A 16,980-nucleotide genomic window follows, 5' to 3' on the forward strand; every position below is an offset into this window, starting at 1 on the left:
ATTTTCATTTTCATTTTCTCATATTAACTTCATAATTCTATAAACGACTATTGGACTTCTTGACTACCCTATGGTGATTGGCTGAATGTCTTTTAATATACGAAGGATTTGGTTGTTTAAACACTTCGAAATCCAAGAGTACTTTTCCTATAAGTCTTTAATCTTATAATTAGTAAACTATAATAGCTATATAATTTTTAGTTTGATTAACACTCTTTTTGACATCCCTCGTTACAATCTCTCACTATAGCCGTTAGATATTTCAGATCAAATCCCTTATATATTAAATCCTGTTGCCAAAAAACAGTAATTTTTACACCCCCTACCCCAAGAGTTGCATCTTAATTACAAAAAATGCCATCAGTTTTTCCCTCTTTGTACATTGTTTCGGATAAAACAAACTCTGCCACCTAAAAGATGCTATGTTCACTTCCACTTCCACTGTGAGACCATACTCTTCAAACCCAATTTGCTCTCTCCTTTGTTTTTTTCCCGGAAACGGACTACTCTGCACAGCTTACAAAATAATCATGATTATAGGCTATTGTGCATTTTCCAGAAACTACTTCTTAAGTGTATCAAGGTGAGTTCAAATTAAAATCCTTACATGGTGTATTTTGACTTTTGAAACCTGTGATGTACTATAAGACTAATTTGCCAGTTGTAATTAAAACAAGATATATCAATTTGAATTTGAATCTGATACAATTGTATCTCTCTTCTTTCTTCATTATTCCTCCACATGTTTCTCTCTTTGCTCTTCATTTTTTCATATATTGTACCACAATGGAAGATGTGAGTCTTTCATTTTTATAATCCAAGTTGATGTATTTGATTATCTCTTTTCACTATATATTGATTAAACGATTTATTTGTTTTACAGGAAATTGACAATGACTTGAAGCTTGATAATTTCAACTCATTCAAATATGTTCTTGGTGAGTGTTGATGATGTGTATCAAATGTGTTCTTCATTTTATGTGTCTATACCACGTGTTCTCTTCATTTTCTAAAATCTGATGTTATTCTTTCTTTGAATTTGTAGCAGCAGGTGTTTGATAAAATGGGCCACTAAACTTCTTCATTCTTTTTTTAAATTTCACGTCCCTTTGCAAATCTTACTTATTTACGGTATTTGTTGTTGAATGAGAATGATCTTTCGAAAGCTTCACAACATTGAGTCAACTATTTTTATTTTGATTTTTATCGAGGTTGTGTTATATGTATCTAACAAATTTTATGTCACGTTGTGAGGTGGGTTTGGTGTTGTTTACGGGGAAGAATTGGATGACTGCACTCAGATTGTAGTGTAAAGAATGGAATTTGGGTTATGTGTACAAAAGCACTGAATGAGTTCCAAGCAGAATTATTGTTGCTGATAGGATAGAAATCGTTTCTTGGAAGTTCAAGCTGTCAAGTCAGAGTGCTAGAAGCCATTGTGTTCATGTCAAGTGCCTTTTTTGTCACACTTTATAAGTTCCGGGAATCATCCTAACTTCTCCGTTTTTTTATCTATTCCTCAACTTCTGATGTTCTATTTTTAATGAGATGGATTACATGCAATACAATGCATTATACATTTTTGTAGATAGATCACGGATTGCAAGAAATTTTATAATTACCATTACATATGTATATATAACGAACTAACGAGGTAACCTAGAGCCAATGTTTCTGTAATTAAATATTCAATGTTCCCATCAATAAGGAATGTGATGTTACTGATTTTCAATTCATAAGCAGGCCACACAACTTATACTTTCTGAAATCTAAATGCTATCAACCATATTCTATTATCAAGTAAAATTTGGTACTTCTGCATTTTATGAACTATGATAGACAACATTTTAGTAGCTGTCAGACATTATACACACTTATTAGATCACTTACACATGCTACTCAATGGTCAGGGAAAAGGAAATCCACTGCACCAAGGAATCAACTGATAGGAGTATAATGTAGTGTAACAAAAAACAATAGCGGCCACTTCACTGTAGGTGCATTTTAATAAAATCATTCTGTGTACAATCATTCAGAGTTTTCATTGTGGCATGACCCGTGGTGCAATAGAAAACCTTTATCTGTGCAATTTGATAGCAGTCTCCAATCTGCTCTTCAATCGCTTTCCAATGACTCGGTTAATTTCATTCAAGATACTGGCCAATGGGAGCTTGGTGATAGTGACTATTATTTAGTGAGGATGCTTCGACAGGTATGTCATGACATTATTCCAGGGAGTCGTGACGAAATTCTTTGGAATGATTGTCATCATGCTAAAATCTCAACTTCTGTGATTTACAATGATATTACCCCTCACAGATCCCCCCCCTGGCTCGATTTCGTCTGACATTCCTTCTCTGTACCTAAATTTGCGGTGACTTCTTGGTTAATTCTCCAAGAGAAACTTTTGACTAAAGATAGAATGTCAAGATTTGAAATGAACACTGATTCTATTTGTGTTCTTTGTGACTTTGATAGTGAGACTCATGCTCACCTTTTCTCGGATTGTCCTTACACCCGTACTGTTCGTTCTGCATGCTCTGCTCAGGTGGAACCAAATTGGAATGAATTTTTGCAAGGTCGTTTCTTGGTACATTTCTGCTCTCGATTTGTGAAACAAATTGCTTATCTTTTTATATCGGCTGCTTTTCATGCCTTCTGGAAGGAGAGGAACTCTCGAATATTTAAAAATTTGAAGTGTGATCCCTCAAGCCTTATAGCGCAAATCAAGGACAGAGTTCGGGATAAGCTTTATTCTTGCAAAGCATTTCGTAAGAGGACCTCTGAGGACCATGATAAAATTAGCTATCTTTGTTATGAAAAGCAAGAGAAAATACTTGTATTCACAGCTTAAGAACTACAGAGAGAACAATGTGTATTTACAAGACTGAACTCTAAACTTCTAACTTGCAGAATAAGAAATGAAAATACAAGATGGAATATATACAGAGGCAGAGACTAGTAACTAATCTTGCTGATGTGGCGTAACTAACTCTCCATCAACTTGTGTAGGCATAATATGTAGACTGAGTAGGCTTAGTGTGTAGGCTTGGCTGTAGTGTGCTGAGCTGGATATTCAATAGCCCCCTTCAAGTTGGGAGGTGGAAACACACCCAAGTTGGACAGTAAGGTGAGAAAATGAGGTGAAGGAGCCACCTTAGTTAAGACATCTGCTAACTGTGATCGAGTGGGAAGATAGGTAAGCTGCAACAAACCTTCCAGAACTTTATCTCGAGTGAAATGACAATCCAACTCGATGTGCTTAGTTCGCTCATGAAATACCAGGTTTTTAGCAATATGCAATGCTGACTGATTGTCACAATACAGCTCTACAGGTTTAAGATTGGAAACCCCGAGTTCTTCCAACAACCGAACAACCCAAGTAACTTCTGCTGCAGCAGAAGCCATGGCACGATACTCAGCTTCTGCTGAGGATTTAGAAACTGTACTTTGCTTCTTTGACTTCCAAGTAATTGGAGAATTTCCAAACAAAAGAATGTAACCAGTTACAGATCGTCTTGTGTCAACACAGGAAGCCCAATTTGCATCAGAAAAAGCTTGAAGCTTGAGTTTGTCAGAAGCTTTCAGTAAAATGCCTTGAGTAGCTGTTCATGCCAAATAACGCAATGTATGCTGCAAAGCTGACCAATGGCTAGTACGAGGTGCATGCATATACTGACTGAGAGTTTGGACAGTATAAGAAAGATCTGGTCTGGTGTTTGTAAGGTAGTTTAGCTTACCAACCAAAGACCTGTATGTTTCAGGATTTGAAATAAGATCACCATCTGATATAGTAAGTTTAAGATGCACTGGGAGAGGTGTACAAGTTGGATGTGAGATATCCACAACAGATTCTTCAAGTAAATCTTTAGTGAATTTTTGTTGGCTGAGCACAATTCCATCAGCACTACGAGCTACCTCTATCTCCAAGAAATAGTGAAGCATTCCCAAGTCTTTTATACCAAATTTTGCATCCAAATGTGCTTTAAGCGAAGCAATAGCCTCACTGTCATCCCCAGTAAGAATCACATCATCTACGTAAACAGCAACAATGCAGACTCGATTACCAGTGTGCTTGAGAAATAAGCTGTAATCATTTTTCGATTGGACAAAACTTTGACACAGCAATTCCTCAACTAATTTTGAATGCCATTCACGTGAAGCTTGCTTAAGCCCGTAAATTGATTTCTTAAGTAGGCAAACAAGATTATATGTATTTGGTATACCCTCTGGAACTTGCATATAAACTTCTTCCTTGAGAATTCCATGCAGAAACGCATTATTTACATCAAGTTGATGTAAATGCCAGTTTTTATTAGTAGCCAGAGCCAATAAAATGCGAACAGTACTCATATTTACCACAGGAGAGAACGTTTCTTCATAATCTATGCCATATTTCTGAGTGTATCCTTTTGCCACAAGACGAGCTTTACACCTATCCAATGTACCATCAGGTTTAAGCTTGACTCTAAATACCCACTTAGCCCCTATTGGCTTCTTGTTAGCAGGTAAAGGAACCAAAGTCCAAGTCTCATTAGCATGTAAAGCTTTTAATTCAGCTTCCATAGCTGCTACCCATAAAGGGTCAGATGCAGCTTCTGCATAACTACAGGGCTCTTTAATGGTGCACTTGGTGGAATCAGTAGGCAACATGACAAGATTGCACCAATGATCAGTTTTCACAGCAACATTACACTGATAAGAAGAAAGATAGGAAGGAGGTTTGTGTTCTCGAGTTGACCTCCTAATATTGTCCACAACAGGAGCAATAGGACTAGACTCACTAAGATCAAACAATGTGGAATGACTACTAGAAATGGACTCTATCTCAGTATTAATTGTGTGAGATAAGTTAGTATGGGATGACTGAGAAGTATCAGTGTGTGATGACTGAGATGTATCAGTTTGTGGTGAAGAAAACAAATTTGACTGAGTAGGAGTCTCAAAAGTAGAAGTTGACACATCAATAGGATCAGAATAACAACCATGTGACGAAACTGGTAAATATATGTCAGATGGAAATGAAGTAGGCTGCTTGTGCGTATGAAAGGGAAAGTGAGTTTCATGAAATTTAACATGCCTAGAGAAAAATAAAGTATCTCTGACAAAATCAAGTACTTTGTATCCCTTTTTAGAAGTGGAATAGCCCATAAAAACACAAGCAACAGACTTGGGGTCAAACTTCCCTATGTTAGGAGCAACAGTTGTAACATAGCATAGACTTCCAAACACCCTTAAATCCTCCAGAGAATCATGCTTACCAGTCAACTTGAAATAAGGTGTAGCATTTTGAATGCTTTGTAAAGGAATTCTGTTAATGAGATAAGTAGCACATAAAATGCTCTCACTCCAGTATTTTTGAGGAATTTTGGACTGAAAAAATAAGGAACGTGTTGTTTCTAGAAGGTGTCTGTGCTTACGTTCCACAACCCCATTTTGTTGTGGAGTATGGCTGCAAGTAGTTTGATGAAAAATTCCATTCTGCAAAAATAATTCTCTCATCTGTCCTTGACACAATTCTGGAGCATTATCAGACCTTACTTGCCTAATATTGGACTTGTATTGAACAGAAACATGAGCAATGAAATCAGCCATGACTTTTACACATTCTGCTCTATCTTTCAACATATGAACCCAAGTAAAACGACTAAAATCATCAACCAAAGTAAGGAATTGATTGCAACCATTATAAGTCTTAGTTTTGTAAGGACCCCATACATCCATGTGAATGAGCTCAAAAGGAGCTTTAGTCTTGCTACTACTATGTGGAAAGAGGCTCTAGTTTGTTTAGCCAATGGACAAATTTGACATATCAAATTGCTAGAACTGTCATGCAAAGTAGACAAAGCCGGTATTAAATGCAGTCTGTTGAAAGGGAGATGTCCAAGTCTGAGATGCCATAAACTTGAATCTTCTTTGATGCTCAGAAAACTTCTTTTCTCTACTGGAATAGAAACAGTTGCTGGAACAGTGTTGTAAAGTCCCCCTTGAAATTTACCAAGAAGCATTGGCTTCTCTTTCCCGGAAAGGTCCTGTAATATGCAATCCTGAGCATTAAACATTACTGAACAATTCATGTCAGTATATAATTTCTGCACAGAAATTAAGTTGTAGCAAAAATCAGGAATGTGAAGAACATTGTTGAGAAACAATTTGTCATGGACTTTAACTGATCCTGTATGTGCAATTGCAATTTTCCTCCCATCTGGAACTACTATAAACTCATTCTTACCAGTAACAGGATTATAAGTGCAAAAGAGACTAAGATCTGAACAAATGTGGTCTGTGGCACCACTATCAATGAGCCAACCATACTTAGCTGCATTATCAGCTAACAAACAGATCTTACCAGCTAAGAGAGCATGATCAGTGTGATCTTGTGAAGCATCATTAGAGCCTGATCCAGTTGATGATTGATTGTTAAGCAGAGCCATCAGTTGCTGATACTGTGTGGAAGACAAGGAAACAAGCTCTGAGTTGTTGTCTGTAGAAACATTGTTAGATGACACTGCAGCAGCTATCTTCCTATCTTTGTTGCCTTTGAAATTAGGAGGATAGCCGTGGATCTTAAAACATCTATCCACACTGTGGCCTGAAATTTTGCAATGAGTGCAATAGTACTGCCCCCTTTCTTTGCTGCAGGAGGTCCTGTGTTGACTTTAGAGGAAGTAAAACCTGGTTTAGAACCAGGTTTAGCAAAGAATGTTAGGGACTCAGTATGATTAGTCGAATGAGAGAGATTCTGATGCCTCTCCTCTTGAGTGAACAATTTGAAAACATTAGAAATAGTAGGAGGAGGATGCTGGATCAAGATGTTTCCCCTAACAGTAGTAAACTTCTCATTGAGTTTCATCATAAATTGTACAAGCCTTTTGTCTTGTTGTCTTTGAAATACTCTCTGAGTAACATTACAAGTGCACTTGTTGCAGATACAACAAGGAAGAGGATCAATTTCATTCATAGCATCCCACACAGACTTGATTTCAGTGAAAAAATTAGACACAGACATAGAACCTTGAGACAGATCAGCTAGGCGTTGTTCAAGAGAATAAAGTTGTGTCAAAGATGTAGAACCATAACGATCTTCCAAATCAAGCCAAATCTCACGAGCAGTTTTGAAGAACATCACACTAGATGATATAGAATCATCAAGATTGCACAATAGCAAGGAACATACCAAATCATTACAACGCTCCCATGCTCTGAAATCAGTAGCAGTACTAGCAGGTTTTGGAATAGATCCATCAACAAAACCTGTCTTATTCTTAGTTGACTAACTAAGCATGATAGAACGCCTCCAATTACCATATCCATCTCCATTAAATTTTGCAGAAACAATTTGTGTAACATTAGAATCTGAAGGATGAATATAGTAAACACTAGAAGGATCCTGATTAGGTTGAAGTGTAGAACGATTCCATGGATTCTCAGCCAGATTCAAACAGACAACACTTAAACGAGATTAAGCAGAGAAAGGAGCAAGAGATATACGATATTACAACAAAATCTCCAAAGAACACACAACAAAACAACATATCTCCATGGAACTAGTGTTAAACAAGCAAAAATTGATCGAGAAAGTAGATCGAGAACACCTGAATATGAACGATGCAAGCGAAAACGATGTAAAATCCAGCGAGAATCACCATTGACGCTCTGATACCATGATAAAACTAGCTATCTTTGTTATGAAAAGCAAGAGAAAATACTTGTATTCACAGCTTAAGAACTACAGAGAGAACAATGTGTATTTACAAGACTGAACTCCAAACTTCTAACTTGCAGAATAAGAAATGAAAATACAAGATAGAATATATACAGAGGCAGAGACTAGTAACTAATCTTGCTGATGTGGCGTAACTAACTCTCCATCAACTTGTGTAGGCATAATGTGTAGACTGAGTAGGCTTAGTGTGTAGGCTTGGCTGTAGTGTGCTGAGCTGGATATTCAATAGACCAGAATTATATTTTGTTACTATTTTAGAAACTGTTGAATCTTAGTCCCATGCTTTGTTTTCTGTTTTGGGTCTAGACTTTCATAATTGGCTTCTGCTTGGTGACTCATTGTGAGTTTTAGAATGTATTATTTTTCTTTTCCGCGGGGTATGCCCCTTGATGTGCATCTTTTCCTTTTTATATAATTCCACATTTAGCAAAAAAAAAAAAGTCTGGCAAATTAATACCTTTAGTGGAGAAAGATAGTGGTAAAATGCATAGACCTCAACTGTTAGACTAACATACATGATTCAGTCTAGCAAGTAATGAAACTATTCACTAAAGCTACCCTCCCAAACATCGCCAAAATAATATAAAAAAAAATAATTCGAGATTTTCATGTGTATCAGAGCTTAAACAGCAACTCGCGGAATAATTCACTACCAATACACAGAAAAACTCACCCTGTAAGCCGTTGGTTGTAATGTGACAACAAGGACACAATAGCCATGTAGTAAACTATAGCTCAGGGTTTAAAAAAAGGAAAAAATTGGTGGCTGAAGGCTTGAAGTTCTCTTGCTCTGGTCCTTTTAGATTAGTGTAAACTATAGCTAGCGTAAATGGTCGTTTTTTAGTGTCTTACTCAAGAGTGTACAATGATATCAATTTTAGATTGCTGGATTTGATTCATTAGAGTACTACAAATAAGCTGAATTTCATATCAGACTGGTACTTGATGGTAGTTTGACTGACACAGGACCTGGGTTAAAGAAAATATGTAGACTTGCTCGAAGCCTCAAAATTGGGATAGGCACCTCTTTTTGTTTTATGTTTTGTAGGAGTTTAAACTTGTGTTTGGTTTTAAAGTGTATAATTACTCCTAATTATGCACATTGTGTAGTCATTGACATCAACAATTTCTTAACATTGTCTTGAACATTGCAGAGAGTCAAGTTTTGGAAAGTTATAATCCCACAAATCCACTAGATTCAACTAAGTATCTCGAGCACTGGATTAAACCACTGGTGAAGTGCGTTATATAGGCAACTGTGATGCTACGATCTTTACACAAGGTGCTTGGTCTGGAGTTGGTTGGATAGCCAGAGACCCGGAAATGTATACTTAATGTAATTTTTTTTACCTTTGTTGTTCTTTTTATTGACAATTCTTGCACATAGGAAATATGACTGTGATGCATTTGAGTTAATATCCATGTTGTGGGGACTCAATCTTGGAAATCTTTTTCGATGTAGGGCAGATTAGGTTTTGGTAGCATCTCAACATTCTTGGAAATATACTCTCTTACTCTAACTCTCCTATCTTTCATCTAGATTTTATTATGTTTGTTCATATTTTTTTATTTTTCTTGCAGGTAATCAATCAAATATTGGAGACCTCCCACAAATCTAAATATTGTGCATGAGATTCAAGTTTTAAAAAAGAAGAAGATGTCTCGGAGATTGTCCCAAATTTTGGTTGTTGGCATAAGTTTCAATATGGCTACACTGCTTCTAAAAGTGTTTAAAGAGAAGGCAAGAGTGTTGATCTTCCTGCAATCCTGCAGAAAATGTTCATATTAGTGTTTGACCGTTTCTAAAGATTGCATGTATTGGATTTTACTTTCCTGTGATACTCAACTCCTGTTTGCAAATATACTCACAAAACCTAGAATCTGGCAATGTGCAAATATATATTTTGAAAGATAGAAAATTAAATATGCAGAAGATATAACACAAGAAGGAAGGTATAACACAAGAAAGAAGGGGTAGATTTATGATTGAACTAAAATATAATAAAGTATATATGAGTGAAATTTTCATAATGCTATTTTTTAAATTATTATCCATTTGCCCTATTCAGGAGAAATCTATAAACTTATTTAAATAGTTAAAAAAAATCTAAAAAGATGATAGTTGACAAAAATATAATATAACCAATTCTAGCAATAATAATGACACAATAATTAATTCAAGTAAACTCACGACTTAATTTGACTACGACGACATCCAATGTATTAAAAACCAGCATCTCTCCTATCAAAATTAAATTCTTGGATAAGATGTTCAACATAAGTATTTGATTCCCTTCATCCAATAAAAAAAGGTTCATATCCATTAATTCTAAATTTTAAAGAATTTTAGTGAAATCGCAGAACAAAAGGCAACAAGTAGAAGAGAAAATTTAATATATGAACCAAACCGAAGTATAATTAAAATTGATAAGAACAAAAACTTATTTGATGAATATTTATTAGATATTATAATATTAAAAATATTTAAAGTTAACGCCCATGCGTAGCGGGCACAAATACTTGATTATAATTGTTAAATCAGAATACTAAAACTGTTAACAAATAAAGTTTTCACGCTCAATTCCTGCCAACAACATATTAAATATAACATATAAACAATTAATTCTAAATACATAAAAAGATATATGATTCAAATTAATAATAAATATTTAATCACTTATATTAAAATAAAATATAATGATAATAATAAAATTGTAGTAAAAACATGTGCATCACATGAGTTTTAAAGTAGCATTAACCTTTTATTTCCTTTCTTTTGTGTTTTCTTCTTCCTTTTAATAAAATATTTTTGACATTAGTTTGTTTTTCAGATCCAAGGATTCAAAACCTTTTCCGATTTAGCCTTCTTTTTCTTAGATATCAATTCCACGGAGCTACGGATTTCTCATTCTTTCCGGTGCTTTTATCCTCGAAAATGATCTGAGTTATCTTGTAGGTTTGTTCCCCCATATCTAAGGATTGCCTTGATTTAGGTAATATTTTATTTATGCGTTTGGTTGTTAGGTTGTCATGTTTGGTTTTGGTTTATTTTGTTGTCTCACCATTTAGTGTGAGTTTTGTTATTTTCTCACCGTTTGTGTGAGTATGGTGCTTGATTTAGTAATAAAAATTGTCAGGGGATTGCATTCTCAGTTGATAGCTTAAACTGTTTGAGGCACAAGCGAAAGTGGCGAAATATGTGTGTATATCATCTTCAACAAATCACGTGATTTTATCTCCCAGAAGAATGGATTAACCAGTGATTGTTTTTGTATTTTATTTATTCGACGCGACTGTTTATGTAGATACCGTCTACCTTTTTATTATTGAATAACTCATTTATCAAAAAAAAAAAAAAAATAAGAAGGCGTTATCCTTGTCTAAATTATCTCAAAGTCTCAGCTCTCGTATCCTGGATTTTAGATACTTTTATCTATTTCACAAAAGTTAACGTTTTGTAAATTTAATTTAAAATGAAGCGAGTTTTAACAAACAATCGATCGTTATCACCGTCTTCTTTTATATATCGATTTTGATTTTTGAATAGTCAAAATTTACATGCATCATATAATTGAAAAAATAATAAATATCCTATCATTAAAAATTATATTTATTAATTTTAATACACTACTTCCAAATTTTAAAAATGATGAATAAATCATTTATAATATTTAATTAGAAATTGATCAATTTGATTTTTTTTAAAAATCAAAATAAACTGGACCGAGGGTGAACGGGGACCGAGGAGTACCTCGTCCGTTGAAATTTTTTTTTTTAATAATTTTGTTGTCATGTCTCAAACCTGCCACCACTGAAGAATTTGTTCAGTCTTCAAAACACAATTTGACTTGTCAAATAGTCTGCCTGTTCATTTCCTGCAAGTGCTCAAACATCTTCTCCTCAACTACAAGAACAAAAAAAATGGCCCCTTCCACCAGAAAAAGAAAATCTGCAAAATTAGATTCATCAACCGAAACCAAACCCAGAGCACCAAAACTGGAACCCTCAGAAACCAAAAACATGAAACCCAAACTTGAGCCCTCTGAAACCAAACCCATAACACCAAAATTGGAAGAGCCCTCAGAAACCAAACCCACAAAAATGAGACCCACAGGAACCAAACCCATAACCCCAAAAATTGAGATGGACCAGATCATCAGTAACCAAACTGATGTTGCAATGACACTCACAAAACACATTCTCGGAGACAATAACCCCTGTAACGTTGTTTTGTCTCCGCTTTCTCTGCAGCTTGTACTTGGTTTGGTTGCAGCTGGGTCTGAAAGCGAATCCTTAAAGCAGCTTTTGTCCTTCCTTAAAGCTGAGAGTACGGAAGAACTAAACTCACTCGCTTCTCATCTTGCTAATCATGTTTTTACAGGTGGGTCCCCTCCTGGCGAGCTCACCTTGTCACTGGCTAATGGGGTTTGGATTGACAAGTCTCTGTCGTTTCAGCCTTTTTTCAGTAAAGTGGTGGATGATGTGTACAAGGCTGGCTCTGATGTTGTTGATTTTAAAAACAAGGTTTTCTTCTTCTTTGTTCTTTGTTTTTTGTTTTTTAATTCTTCCTGTTATGATATATATTTTGTTAATTTAACAATACTTTTCTTAGCTTCAGTTGAGCTTAAATGTATAAGTGATAAATGCATTGTTTTTCTTCCTCTGCCTACTTCACTTGCAATATCCATGTCGAGGTATTGTACTTATTACGATGTATATTGGGGAATTTCACAGTAACCCTCTTATTAATGCCAAAAGAAAAAACTTCCTCTCTGCCAATATATTGGCTATATTGGGGGACGAGGGCTTGGCATGCATTTTAGCTATCCTCCTTTAAAGTATAGTTTAATCAATTATTTTTATTTTTTTCCTTTGAAATAAAAATTTAGTTTTTAAAGTTTAATACAGAAAAAAAATATAAAAATGAAATTATGGAAGCATACTCCATACTTACGTTAAAATGCGTGCCAAGCATTAGAAAAAACTATATACAATTGAATAAGACAGAGGGAGTACATGGATGTCCTGACATTAGGTAATTTTAATGAACTGTTCTTTAATTTATCAACATGTAAAATTCTTAAAGTTCTAACAAAAGAGTGGAGTTTATTGGGAATGGCGGTGTTAGAATAGAGCTCTTGCACACAAATTTTCTTTTCCTCTTTCCGGATCTGTATTTTGGATCTTGTCCACAGGTATAAGCCGGTTCCACCATCCACATTCCAGTATCTAGATTCTTTGTCCAATTCAATGCTTTTCCAGCATTGAGAGTATAGTCACCTTGTCCAACCAACGTATGGAACTAATACATGGTATCCACTAATTTTAACTTCCCTATAGTAACAATTTTAGTTTTACCATTTGGCACTTGATGCGGACGTATCTTCTGTTGTCTACGTGATCTTTTAGCCTACCCCATTGTGGTTCTCCAGTCGATTAACCAGTATCTGTTTTTCCTGACCATTTTGGGGTATGGTCGGTTACATTTATTTAAATACTCACACACAAGTCAATCTACTAACCCTAAACCTCCTATTACCAAGAGGAGAGGCTGGTGCTAACCACTGATGAAAAGTGGCTCAATTCCCTGGTTAAAACATTCAAATTCTTCGCTTTTTGTTGAACAAGTTAAAATCTATGTCCACCTAGGAAGCATGAGTGTGGGTGCGGGTACGGGAGTGTGCGGTACAGGGATATGGGAATTCGGCAAATTTAAAAATATGGGGATTCGGGTGCAGGGGGATTCGACAAATATTGATATTTTAAAAATATATATTATGCATGTATTTCAAGAGTTACATATATATTTAAACCAAATAATCAAATAAATAAGCTCAATATCCTTAACAATTTATAATATAATCATTTAATAACACAATTATTACACTATAAGGTAGTCAAGTGATAAAATATTTAACTAATCACATAATTAATCATTAACAAGAATCCCCGAGTATCGAAGAATCTCGGGGAATCGAGTGCACGGGGCGGCGGGTGAGTGAACTGTGAAGTATCCCTGCTTTCTAGATGTCCACCAAACAAACTACTTTGGGTTCATGGGTTCCTGGGATGGCCTCAAGGCAACTAGCCACTGGGTGGTCAATTGTTCCTCGGCACCTGGACTGCCTTTTGGGTTTCCAACTCGAACATTAATTACTATGAGCTCCATGAAATTCTCATCAGGAACTAAATCTCACATTAAGCATCTCTGCTTTTTGGCTAGTATATTTTTGCTTCCACTTTTACCAATGGATTTGCAGAGCTGAGCCTTATTTATTGTAGCTTTCCTACACATCCAATCTTTCAAGAGTTTCATCAAATATGCTGCCGTTATATTTCTTAACTCTTCTATTATCTAATACTGTAACAGAATATTGATAATATTCACTTGCAAACATCTTTCGCAAGAATCATAAAGATGCCATTTCTGGAGATTCAGAGGTCTAACCTCAATCGTACAAGCTATGCTTCTCCTATAATACCTTCAACGTATCCCTTTCATATGTAACCTAATTAAAAAATGCTCATCAATGGATAATGTATCCTTGAGGCCCATATCTTTTCCATCTCTTATTACGGTCATTGAAGTGCTATCAACTCTAAAGTTGAAGGAAGGAAATATATATATGAAATCAGGCTGGACTACTTTGCATGCCAAATTGCACAGTACCTTTAGGCTGTTTGATGTTCTTTTTGGTGTGTATATTCTTAGAAACATCATTGTAATTGACTAATTGTAGCCTGTCCTTTATCCATAAAAAAGGTAGTGAGCCAAACCAAAGTGAACTCATGGATTGAAAAGGAAACCGATGGCCTTGTCAAAGACACTGTTCCTCCTGATCTACTTGATAATGAAACTAAGAATTTTTTTTGCCAATGCCATCTATTTCAAAGGATCATGGGTTTACCCATGCTATGCGTGGGAAACCGAAACATTTGACTTCTACTTGCTAAACGATTGGTGTGTTCAAGTTCCATTCATGTCTCTGGAACTAATTAGTCTATTTTAATTTTGCATACTATTGAGAACTGACAAACTAGGGACTTCTTATAGTATCCAAAATAAAAGAAAGAGGTACAGAGAGAATTAGCTTAGTGGCTTGCTGAGCAAAGCAGGTCTCTCCATGCTAGAATATAGTATTGCAAGTTGAAGTTAATTATTCTGTATGCAGGTTGCTACACTTTTTGATGTCATAAAAGTTTCGACTTTGTGTGCACATGAATGTATTTCCATCTTCAAGACCATTATAATTATAAGTTATAACTGGTGCTCTTTTTCATACTTGCACAGGCTAGTGAGGCAGCGGAAAAAGTGAACTTATGGATCGAAAAGAAAACCTATGGCCTTATTAAAGACACTATTTCTCCTGATCTATTTGACGATGAAACCAGGATTGTTTTTGCCAATGCCATTTATTTCAAAGGGTTTTGGGCTAATAAATTCGATATGTTGAGTACAAGAAATGATGACTTCTACCTCCTCGATGATAGCTCTGTTCATGTTCCCTTCATGACCAGCACTACAAAATATTACTGTATAAGTGCCTTTGACGGGTTTAAGGTGTTGGAACTTCCATATAAACGTGAAACTGACATGCGGGACATTTCCATGTACTTCTTTCTCCCGGATGCAAAAGACGGATTGTCAACATTGGTGGATAAACTTGCCTCAGAATCCGGATTCCTTGAACGCCATATTCCAAGTGAAATGGAAAGAGTTGGCCAGCTTCGTATTCCCAAATTTAAAATATCATTTGAATTCGAAGCATCAAAAGCATTAAAGGAACTTGGAGTGTGTGCACCCTTCATTCGAGGAAGACGTGATTTTGATAGGATGGTGAATTCTGTGTACGATGAGCTGCTTTACGTTTCAGGTGTATTTCAGGAATCATACATTGAGGTTAATGAATCAGGCACAGAAGCTTGTGCTTATTCACGAATTCCCATGTGTGGAGGTGGTCCTCTTCCTGTGACGAAGATTGACTTCATTGCTGACCATCCATTTCTGTTTCTTATCCGAGAAAACAAGACCGGAGTTGTGCTATTTATCGGACAAGTCCTTAATCCTGAAGCTAGCTGGCCTCGTTTCTCTATAGATTATAATACTATTTTTGGGAATCGTTAATCCTGAAGCTAGCTGGCCTGATTTCTTGATAGATTTTTGTGCTGTTCATGTGACAAGTCATCCTGAAACTAGCTGGCCTGATTTCTATGTTGATTTTTAAATATTTATTGGCCAAGGTTTGACAAAACACTTTCCTCCATTATGTTGGGAACGAAAGTGAACGTACATTTACCTAGTATTATCAAAGCTTTATTCTATAATCCTATAGGTTTTCTTTTCTCAGTTTATTATATGCATATATAATCTGAGGTTCCTGAGGCCATATAATTTCTCTTTGATAGCTAGCAATACTTGATGAGAATACAGGGCCTGAGGACGACCTCAGGGTTGTTGCCTGAGGTTATAAAGTATACTGTGACCTGAGAATCAGTCTAGTTGCAAGTCCTGTGAGTTCTCTGCACCTCCCCTATTACCTGAGTTTTCTTTTCCTGTTGCAGCGGTATTGCCTTAATATTTGCATTATCATTTCTATGAGCTTTTCAGAGTCTTCATGATATAGGGTAGACAGTATACTTCAATAGACTGCATACTTGATTATTTATTGATTTTTATTTATAGTTAGCAAGAACAACAAATTCGCAGTGACACTTTGTGGAAAATCTTTTTTCATACAAAATTGAGTTTTTATTTTTTACGAACACACAGGGGTCGTTTAATTTAACCCAGCATTTGCCATGAGATGATGAGAAGTTCTAATTTGTTAAAAATAATTTTGATAATATAAAATGGAATCTCAGAATATGTTAGGAATATTAGTAAGACTAAAATTGATTTGATTTCCGATTGCTTCATCTTACTTCATGTCAAAGATGGTAATGGTAACTAACTAGTTGTCCTTATAAAGATTAGGCTAATTGCAGAACACCTTCTGTTAAACTATAGCAAAGATTAGTCTTCTCTCCGATTTCGATACAAGTTGTTCTTGGCTTGATTATGCAGCTGGTCCTTGTGCATATTACTTGCGGATGCAAAAGACAGGCTGCCAGCATTGATAGAGAACACAATGACCAAATTTAGCTTTCTTATATAAGTAGAGGATTACAAGAACTAGGGTCTGCAGTATGGGGATCATTGGAGTGGTCAGATGGCATTCATAGAGTAACAACTCCAGTCAAATTGTACACATATT

At 35.6% G+C, this 16,980-nt stretch overlaps 1 protein-coding gene across 1 annotated transcript; it reads left to right on the forward strand.

The window, feature by feature from the left end:
- Nucleotides 1–11,536: 11,536 nt before the first annotated feature.
- LOC108205454 (serpin-ZX) lies at nt 11,537–16,051 on the forward strand. The gene is made up of 2 exons (XM_017375420.2): nt 11,537–12,250; nt 15,018–16,051. Exons 1-2 carry the CDS (start codon nt 11,648–11,650, stop codon nt 15,849–15,851), a joined length of 1,437 nt encoding a protein of 478 aa, XP_017230909.1. The 5' UTR covers nt 11,537–11,647; the 3' UTR covers nt 15,852–16,051.
- The last annotated feature ends 929 nt before the right edge of the window (nt 16,052–16,980 follow it).

The sequence above is a fragment of the Daucus carota genome, chromosome 1, assembly GCF_001625215.2.
Source record: "Daucus carota subsp. sativus chromosome 1, DH1 v3.0, whole genome shotgun sequence".
Taxonomy (NCBI): domain Eukaryota; kingdom Viridiplantae; phylum Streptophyta; class Magnoliopsida; order Apiales; family Apiaceae; genus Daucus; species Daucus carota.

What these genes read in the sequence shown, in the direction of transcription:
- LOC108205454 (XM_017375420.2), top strand. Translation starts at nt 11,648, where the DNA reads ATGGCCCCTTCCACCAGAAAAAGAAAATCTGCAAAATTAGATTCATCA. An exon ending in TTGTTGATTTTAAAAACAAG is followed by an intron (nt 12,251 to 15,017) that starts GTTTTCTTCTTC and finishes ATACTTGCACAG; the next exon opens with GCTAGTGAGGCAGCGGAAAA.